Source organism: Neolamprologus brichardi, chromosome 16, assembly GCF_056152115.1.
Source record: "Neolamprologus brichardi isolate AB-2024 chromosome 16, ASM5615211v1, whole genome shotgun sequence".
Taxonomy (NCBI): domain Eukaryota; kingdom Metazoa; phylum Chordata; class Actinopteri; order Cichliformes; family Cichlidae; genus Neolamprologus; species Neolamprologus brichardi.
The window spans coordinates 9,719,916-9,730,408 of NC_142119.1; the positions used below are offsets into that span (position 1 = coordinate 9,719,916).

A 10,493-nucleotide genomic window follows, 5' to 3' on the forward strand; every position below is an offset into this window, starting at 1 on the left:
CTCAACCCACCCAGTTACCCAACTCTAAAGCATGGTGAAGGGAGCATCATGGTTTGTGGGTGATTTGCTATGTCATGACCAGTACATTTTAAAATCATTGAGAAAAAGAAATGAATAGGTCATAACTGTATGAAGACATTTTAAAGCAGAATATCAAAGCAGCAGTCCAAAATTTGGTAAACTGGAAAGCTTTGGTGCAATGTACAATGATCCAAAGCACAAAATGACATCAACAATAATGGTATGGTTGGAGAAAAATAAAAATTCATGTTTTGGATATACCAATTAACCCAATTTAAATGCTTTTCGATTGTTTGAAAATGCTGTTCAATTGGTAATATTAATAATAAAGTTTTGTAAGTTTTGTAAGGAGTGGTCCAGAAGTGTTCTGTGAGTTACTAAATTCACAAAAAAAGGTCACATAATTTAAATCAGTGTTTTGAAGTGTACCCTATTAGTGTGTTATGAATTCAGTCTGACTGCATCTGTCTATATTTGAGACTTGAAGGTGAAGATTACATCACAATTTAAGAGGAATCAAATCTTAAAACCCAATAATTCCAAAGTGTACAGAAACTTTTTCTTGCAACCGTGTTTGGTGACATGGGGATACGACACTCATGATGTGAGATTAGTAAAGAAATGACATTTTCCACTGTGGGAGAGGGAGATTGAAATAGTCTACACAGATGGTGCACCTAATACCTCCAGACACAAGCCCTTTTTATAAGTTTTTATATAACACTTTATGGAAAAAGACAGGAAGGTGCCAAAATGCATGTGGATGCCGAGGCAGGTTCACTGAACCACAGAAGGAGCTACTGATAGATGATCTGATATTTACCAGACCATAAAGGCAAATAATCATTCAGAGGACAGGATATTGCAGTATTGACTTCGGCAATTCCCAAACTATAGGAGGCCTAGATGGACCAGGCAGAATTCAAATCTTCATTATAAGATAAAAATGATGCCTTTTTGTCCAGGTGAAAGAAAATGTGTTGCTCTAAGAAAATATAGATACACATTATAAACATTTTTCCTCATAAATGTTTACTGTAGATTCACTAAAAAGGAGAAGACCACAGACAAATAGAGGTTAAAATTGGTGGCAGATGGCATTTCTGTCAAACCCCACTGGACACCCTGGCAAGTATCCAGTATGAATGTTCATGTCCAAACCAGGACAGCACAATCATATTATTACTCACACCAAGTCTAAATGAATAAATTTGTTGTTTCAGAGTGGACGAAACTGTTTAACTTTGGATTGGGATGGCCAATAAGGTTTAAACTGATCATATGTAATAATAATAATAACTAAACAACAACAACAACAAAACAATAAGGTGCAAAATGATAATTCATTATTTTTCATTATAAATTGTTTCATCTAAAATGTCATCACAGTTTCTTGATCCCTTCTGCAATATTTTCAGTCTGCTTTGTTATTCAGCCACCTCTTTAAAGTCCAAACACATTTTAAATTTGTCCTGTAATACCTAAAACCACTATCCATCCAGTCAACACTAAATACCAACCAGGATGTCTGTATATGTGATCATAAAGGATTAGAATAAGGATCATTTTTCTCTGACTTCTACATTTCTACTGTAGCTGATAAAATGTCACTGCTTCTGCCAACATGCCCTCTTGCCCCTTTTACAGATTACAGTGCTGCACCTGGCTAGTCCTATGTTGTTTGAGCCAGAACAGAACAAACCCGAGGCAGGATCATTACTGGCCTCACAGTATGTTGAGCTCAACTGGGCTTTATATCCGAGCATTCAAACAGCAAAGCCTAAGACTTAAACTTGTAAACATCCATTCTGATTTCAAATGTCTATTTACCAAAAGGATCTTCACATAAAGCAAAAGATTTAATACTCAGGTATTATGGCATCAATATAATAAGCCAATATAATAAGCAGCCATGGTATAAGTCAGAACAGAAATGCAAAGAACTTCCTTGAATGTTCCACCAATCTACTCCATTGTTTAATGTCTGTTAAGCATCTTGTTACTTGTCTTCAGCATAGTTTTAATAAGATAACAGGTGGAAGATCTAAAATATCTTCAGTTTTAAAAGCCAACTATTTCAGTGCTGTTCTGAAAACCTCAGCAGAGAAACACCCTCTACTGTTCAGGTAGAAAACTCAAAATTATGCTGAAAGATGCTAAATAATCACTGAAGCATCATACTAGCCAAAATACAGACGCTTGACCAGAAAATAATGCCTTGCATTATATTCAGTGACACGTATTTACAGCAACAGGGCAACTTTCAACTCTTAAGTGGGTTATTTTATTATGGGCTGTTTTTATTTTCAAAATGTTAGAAGCTTAACAAGTTCTTCTTATGTCTCTACAATAAACTCAGGCATGTCAGAGTTCATCAGTCACATAAGGGTCCAGTTAAACCAATTTAACCTGCAAACCCTCCTACTGGTCATGCTATGTAACTACGAAAGCGAAAAACATCAAGTAAACTAAGGCTACGTCCACACGTACACGGGTATTTTTGAAAATGGAGATTTTCCGTTTTCGTTTTAAAAAATAATCCGTCCACACGTAAAGGCAGAAATGAAGGAAAACGCTGCTAGGAACATGCCAAAGCAACAGGTGGCGATATATTCCTAACCGTGCAGAAATGTTGGCCAATCAGAAGCCTAGAAGCCTCGGTGGGAAAAAGTAAATAAAGCTGGGGCATAGAAGCAGAACCGAGTCGTATGTGTGGAGGGACAGTAACTGTGTGTGTATATGTAAGCATTTAAACACTGCAGAGAGTACAATTAACAGTAATAGTATTGTAGAAATTCATTTCACCGAAACAATAACGTGGCGCACAGTGTGACGTCAAAAAATGCGCACACCTTTGACGCTGCGTTTTCTCCGTGTTTCTCGTCCACACGTAAATGCAAAAACGGAGTTTTCAAAAATCTCCACCCTGGCCGGAGTTTTTAAAAAGCTCAGTTTTCAGTGAAAAAAAACGCCGTTTACGTGTGGACGAAAGGTGCAAACCCATAGAAAAATCTGCGTTTTCAAAAATACCCGGGTACGTGTGGACATAGCCTAAAAGTTAGCTTGTTTTTGAATAAGCCCACAGAAACCAAGGGAAACCCTGGAAGCAGCACAACTCCTCCTGGGTGTTTACAAAAACTAACACTCAACAAGATGTTCAGTCCGGCACCATGTGAGCAAGGCTACACATACCTCTTCCCCGTTACATTTCATTTCTCCAAAAATTCAATGGCTGGATACTGGCATAGATTAATAACCTTTTCTCTCTCATAAGCTTTACAGGACTATTAACAGGTTGAGCTCGTAAACAAAGAACTGGTTCTGTGGGGGTTTCTGCGGCCGAATAAAGCAAAGGTGAAATTATTATGAGCGTGTTTGGGTTCCTGCGGGTCTCTTTAAATGCTAGCACACCTCATTTTCCTGAGGCTGTTTGAACCCCGAGTCCTCTGGAGCACACAATAACCACTTTAAGAACAGCTGAGGCAGCTATACCAACAAGCAAACTGAACAGATTTCAATAAGCTGTTATAAGAAGGGGTGGAGAGGATAAAAACACCTCACATGAATGCTTGTGTAAGGTTAAAATACACGGAGCACATATTCCTGACTTTGAATTTGCATAAAACTAATTTCCAGACATCTCTAAGGCTACGATTACTCTTCCTCTGTAAAACACAGTGACATCTCAGTGGCTGTATTTTAATCACATTTCATATACTCCTCTTAATTTCCGTCAAATGTGAAGCTACGTATTTTTTCTGTCCTTGGTATATCCTTGAAAATGGACGGCAGTGAAGATGCTCATAACTGTGTAGCTTTTTTCCCCCTCTCACAGCCATGTTATTAATTCCAAGGAGTTGCTCACTAAGCAATTAAAAATCCATGAATCTAAATACAAAGCTGAAAAAGGCTATAAAAAATAAAGAAATATAAAAAAAAGTATTCAGTTCATTAAGAAGAAGAAGAAGAAATGCCTTCTGCCATCTGTGACTGCACACTGAACCTACTGGAATCTCATTTAAACAGCTTGCCCAAAACATGAAGAGTACGTTAAATGGGATTTATTTCAAGCCTGCAGCATGGAAGTTTAAAGCAATGTTGCCAAGCCCTTGTAATGCATATCAATCCATTTTTTGAAGGCTATAATTCTCCCTGCGAATGTCAAGTTTCTTTTTCTATCTGACTTTCTCAGAAGCTACGTTTATCCCCCATGACGATAACCTCAGTTAATATACTGCTGTGTGTGTCTGATGCTACGTCACGTTCCTCTGTAGCTCTGGAAAACCAATCGCTCGCAGCTGATTTAAAATTCATCCAGATCGACACACCAGTGAGGAAGTGTTTAAGCAGACATCAGATTTCAAAGTATGATTTACTAAAACGTACTGAAACACACTGATATATATAACATACTCCAAGGTGATGAAATTTGAACTATCCAAACTACTAGTTCAAATTAGGAAAGGCCTAAATGTAACACACATTTAATTATATGTAAAACTCCCATGTTCCAGCTTTACAGTGACACAGATCACAAGACTAACTGCGTTCACACTAGGCATGTGCACGGTCAACAAGACATTTAAACACTGCTACTCTTGCTATTAGGCACCAGAAATACTAGTCTGTTAAATCTATTATTGTTGTTTTACTAAGTTACCTGTTGGTTCAAAGATGTTACAACGCCACCTGAGACCAACTAGTGCTGCAGCCCTGACAAATGCCTGAGACCCCCTCGCTCTCTGTGAGGGAACTTGAAATCAAACAGATTGAAAGTACGAAGATGCGTGAAACACCACAGCTCTGCAGTACATTGATGAAGAAAATGAACTTTTGTATGTTGGCTGTGTGAGAGAAAACTGGCATATAACCACACTGGAGTGGTCCAAGTAATTTGTAACCACATTATGCACAGACGTGTGGATGCTAGCCTGCCATGAAAGGGGCTACTGCGGCTAGCAAACATTTATCAAACTAATCTGACACTGTGTGGCCCCAGCGCTATACACGGCACAAAGTACAACACATTTCACCAACATTCATAACAAGATTTGAACGATGAGGAATCCGTTAATGGTCTCAAATGACTCCTAAATTCATACACAGTTATTCTAAGGTCAGTGTTTATCCTTGTCTGTTAGATTGCGCCCAGCGTCTTCTGCCTTTTACACTAGTTAACTAGTCTGATTTTTTTCCCGTCTCGTTCAAATGACTCGTAAATTAGTCCCCAAGAACATCCTGGGGACCCTTTTGTGTTGGAAGTGCCCAGAAATGAAATATAGGAGTAGAGTCGAGAAGAACTCAGTGACAAGTAGAGTAGAAGTATTTGAAGCAAAACATGACTGCCACTTATGGCGAAGCAAGAATAACTCAAGTTTCCCACCTTTTCATTTAAAAAAGAAAAAAAAACAAACTTGATAATATGCAGCACCATTTGAGCCCAGCACTGCCTGTTCTGTTTGTCTGAGTCGTTGGACAACAGCAATTACGTTATTTCAAGCAGGCAGCATTGAAAGAAAGGCTTTCAGAATGAAAATATGAACAGGCACCACAGAGAATAAGGAGGCAAAATGCAACGTTGAAACTGTGGGAGAAACTGCTTGGTAACACCCTGCCAAGATTTCAGATAAACTAATGACGTCCGTTACCGGCGTGCAGATGACCTTTTCTATGAAATTGTTCTTCTCACCTGCCCTTTGGCACTCATGCATGTCATAAATATTTTATGGCTGTAAAATAATATGCATGTGCTACATGATTCATACGTGAATGAGTTATGCCAGTGAAAGACCACTCCAATAGAAGGACAATAACTACTATTAGTTCTTTGGCTACACTGAAAGCACAGTAATGTTTGTGGAACATGTGTGTAGCAGAGCTTCTTAGTAGATACACCTGAAGAGCACGTTCTACTTAAGATTATGATAGTTAACAGGAAAACAAGACTTGAGGATTTATTTCATGGGTTCTGTTGTGTTTTTAGCTTTTGAAAACAGCACAGCACTGTGGAACTGTCACTATCACTATGTTAACTGGATTTTCGTGTCAATTCCTCAGACTGGTCTGATTTTGTGATTGCTAAATAGATATATATAGTGGGAATAGCATATTCCCACTTCTTACACACTACTCATACGCACGGTGTAGCCACTTTGATTGAAACAGTGAAACTGCACCGTTGCAGCATGTGCAGTGAAAACTGCCTACAACTGTTACACAGTTGTTTGGTGTAGTGTAATTTTGAAACAGCATGTTAAAAATGAATCTATGTGCATTTTCACTAGCTTGTGTTTTCTGTCCATTTTAGCATGTTATTCAGTAAAGGAGGATCACAGCTGTGCTTGTTGGGTAATTTAGCTGGAACTCAGCAGAAGAAATGCTAGTACTCTCATGAGATCACGCCTGCCATGAGATCTACACACATTTAGTGTTCTATGGTGTTTTTCCATCTTAGTTGGATGAACACTTGTCATTAACCTGACTAACTCCATCTTCACTTCTGGTGTTGCACTACGCGTTCTACTCCACCCTTCCCACCTCATATGTACACATACACAGTGCAACCCACAGATTGCAGCCTGGTGACAGAGAGAAATTATGAGATAACCTGGCGTGACTAGAAATGAATGCAGCAGAGGCACTCACACTGCTCTGAAATGAACACAGCAGTACAAATTAGGTAAATACAAGGTTTAGTTTCTTTTCTATCATTTAAATACTGATTTAAAAAAAGTAAATGTTTCTATGTCAGTGTTCCCGAGTTATCATTTGATAGGTGCACATGAACCTTGTGCAGAGCACTGCATTCCAAAAGGCACAACACTATTAGAGATACCAAACACTGACCCTGATTTAGGAGGGAGAAAGCGCCTCAGAACGATAGCTGGCCAGAACAAATGATAAATGTCAACACTGAAGCCCAAAGTGACCAGTATGTAGCTCACTGCTGACACTAATTTCCAAGCCTGTTTAAGCAGTCACTAAGGCTTTTCAAACAGCCTGTGTGTTCTAGATCATCAAGTTCAACAATGTCTGCCTGCGGGACAAAACAGCAAAACTCAGGCCAAGGTGATAAAAATGCCTGCTGTTAAAGAACTAAAACCATTAGACCTAGTGGAGAAACAAAGGGCGAGAGAGCACAGAGCACACTCAGCTGTGCAAAGGAATACAGAACAAAATGAAAGGAGCATTTGTGCTGACGTGTATCACTTGGCAAACAGTAACACACACCCAGAGACGTCAGATTGTTTAAAAAAATGTTTCAAGACACCTGGTTGAATGACATAAGCTATGTAATCAACCAAAGATAAACTAAGTACTTACTAATATGTAAGAAAACCAGTTGTTTCTGATCTCCTTATTCACTGTCAAATACACACAGAAATATATATATATATATAAATTAAGACATGCTAGCTCTTTCTTTTCTACACTTAACACTACTGTGGGCCCTTACCTGTGTCTGTGCTCATCGTGTCCTCCCTGTCCATGTATGATCACCTGTCCTGAGGCATGCTTGCCCTCCTTGGGTGTGTCAATATGAGGGATAAGCACATCCTCCAAGCCCAGGTCAAAACGCTTGTGCTTGGAATTGTCTGGGAGAAAAAAGAAGGCCCCGAAGCATAAGGTGATGAAGGCACTGAGGATGAGGAGGAGGATGAACTTCTCAGAGAGCCTCAACGTGGCCCTATGGTGCGGGAAGGAGGAGGCACCCGGCGACAGAGTGGGTATCCTGCGGCCCGACAGCGGTAGTAGAGCCGGCGTTGTCATCTTTTGACCGTTTGAAATTAACTTTACTAGGGATGGGGTAAGGTGGGTTTCACAGGTGCCACGGGTTGCTGTAGCGGCATGCACCGACTGGTTAACTTTATTATCTCATCCCTGCTTTGGTAGGTCCAGAAACCAAAAAAGGCAGAGATCCCTCAGTAACAGGGTGACTTGTCAGGAGGAACACGGCCATGATGGTTCTGAAAAAAAGTACACAGAGGCATTCAGTTAGGGAAAAAAATAATAATCAAATGAGAGCGTATTTAACAGACTAAACACCACTGTAGAAAAACCTTGCCTTTTCCTTTCTTCATTTTTTACCATTTTTTTTTAGATAGTCAATGCTCTCTATGCACTGGCAGGATAGAAGAGTTGATGTCCTTTATAGTCTATCCTTCAGTTGTCATTTCTCCACTTTGGCAGCATGTCTTTTGTAACCACTAGTATCCTCTCACCATGAACTCTCCCTGACAGGCTTCTACTGAGCCAAACAGCTCTGAATTACAATCAAAAGCAAAGTGACAGCTCAAGTAAATGGCATGTCATATATCAAGCAAGAGCTGATAAATTAGAGTAATAAACAATCCTCTTGGCTTGCTATGGTGATTTTAACAACATGTCATCTGGAATATAAATACCTCAGGATGTCTCTCGCTCTTTCTCTTTCCACAAACACACACAAAAGACTTAATCCTTTGGCCATGAGAAAAATGATAGATTTTCCAAGAGGCTTAAGGTATCAAGAGTTTGTGCAGTATCTGTTCGATCAACTGTCCTTTACGCATACTGGCTTTAGTGCCACTGCAGAGTGAGCACATCTTTCTTTCTACAGTTTTATCTTATTGCAGTGGTGTATTTCTTGCTACCACACATGTATCATGATAAAAAAGCACAAAAGTAACACACAATGCACAGCTGTGTTCCAAACTCTAGCCAAAAAAAAGGGAGTAAGCCGCAATTTCTAAGTACATTGCATGCCTGTTTTCTGTGCTGTACTACATCTGAATATCAACCCACCAATTAGACACCCGTGGGCTATACTGGAAAAGATAAAGGTTTTATTCCCTCGTGCCGGCAGATGTGGAAAGAAGACGTGGGGCAAATGTCTGATTCGGCTCAGCAGCTGCTCCAAGTGCGAATGTAAAGGATGGATGGAAATGAAGCAAGTACCCCTTTAAAGACAAACATTGCTATTCGTACTAAAGCCTGCGGGGTTGGAGCTAGACAGTGTTAACAGAGCCCTGTTTTTCCTGTACTTTTCCATCATGTTGGTATGGAGCTGCGTCTCCACGCAGAATACCAAGTTCATTCTGTGACAGTGCCAGCCTGTGTGAGGTGATTAGCCAATACAAAACGCTAGCTAACAGGCAAATGCGCTATCTTACCCGGCTAATACTGGCTAGCAATGGAAAGAAAAGAGGAAAATAAAGTTCCTGTCAACGCTCAGGGGGAAACCCACACAATAAATACAAATAGCCCGACATACGCGTTTCGGCCCGTTGACATTTGAGCTATCCCGGAGGTTGTAAAGACAGAGCTTTAAAACCCTCAGCCTGCCCAGGTGCTAGCTATTTGGCTACAAGGCTAGCACTAGCTAGCTGGCTGGCTGGCTGCGAATTGACAGAGGCGGTCTCTTGTGTGGAAGCCACTCTGCTGCATCACCACCTTTCTCATATGCTCGTCGAAAATCGATGCCTGTCGGGATTCCCGGTCCACGTTTTGAAAGGAGTCGCTGTAGCAGGTGTCCTCATGTCCACAAATGAAACACCGTGGTGTCGTGCCGTGGCTGAACCGCTGACCGTCAGCTCAGACCCACATAGCGTTACAGCTCCGCGGAGAGGATGTTGATAACCGGTCGCTCTGTTGGACTGCAGCGACGGACTGAGTGCGAGCTGCTGCTGCTGCTCGGCGATTCAGCATCAACTACTCTGCCTACCCGAGTTAGGGACCGTCTGACAATTTCGCTGGGCAGAATTACTGTTCTGTATGTAAAACAAGGCACACCAACAATGGCACACCCCCAGTTTGCTAGAGGACTAGATTCTTCTTCCCTGTGATTCACCTCTGTAAAACTGAAAAACAGCTGCAGCGTGCATAATACTACATTTGTGCAAATTATGGTCCAATCCTTCACCTCAATTTTTTTTTAGCATTTGTTTGTTATACTTAAATTAGGGATGCACCCTTTTCCAGCACAGATGTGACGATTCTATTGCAGTGTTAGATTAATATGCTGTATTCATCACTCGGCAAGAGACGGAGAATCATTTATTTATGTATTAAGGCAAAACAAAACAAATAGATTTCTATAGCATTAGTTATGTGTAGTTATTTGTGAGTCCTTACTAGGACAAACTTATTTTTTTGTATCATCGCAAAATCAATTACTCATTAATGGTCTGGTTGTTGTATTTGTGGAGTATGTGCCCCCTGATGGACAAACTATGCAATGTCAGCACTTGTAGCATGGTTGAGGGGTGTTTCTCCCAGTGCAAGGATATAAATGTACTGAACTGGTATCTCATAGTAAAATAACACCTGACAACAGGACCAACATAAATGAAATCAAAATGAGAGAAAGAAGATATTCACACTCATTCACCTTCTTTACTTTAGTTTCATTTCAGCTGTGTGAGAGTCTTTTCTGAACACTAAAAAAACTACCCCAAGTATACCTGGAAAAGCTGATGGAGTAGAAAGCTTGA

At 40.2% G+C, this 10,493-nt stretch overlaps 1 protein-coding gene across 1 annotated transcript in view; it reads right to left on the reverse strand.

The window, feature by feature from the left end:
- man1a2 (mannosidase, alpha, class 1A, member 2) overlaps positions 1-9,740 on the reverse strand; it is a 128,031-nt gene extending 118,291 nt beyond the window's left edge. Inside the window, exons 1-2 of the mRNA XM_006808150.2 lie at positions 9,454-9,740; positions 7,478-7,988 (exon numbers count right to left, since the gene is read on the reverse strand). Coding sequence (XP_006808213.1) covers positions 7,478-7,791 — 314 coding nt within the window. The 5' untranslated portion in view covers positions 7,792-7,988; positions 9,454-9,740. The remainder of the gene's footprint in view (positions 1-7,477; positions 7,989-9,453) is intronic.
- Between the last annotated feature and the right edge of the window lie 753 nt (positions 9,741-10,493).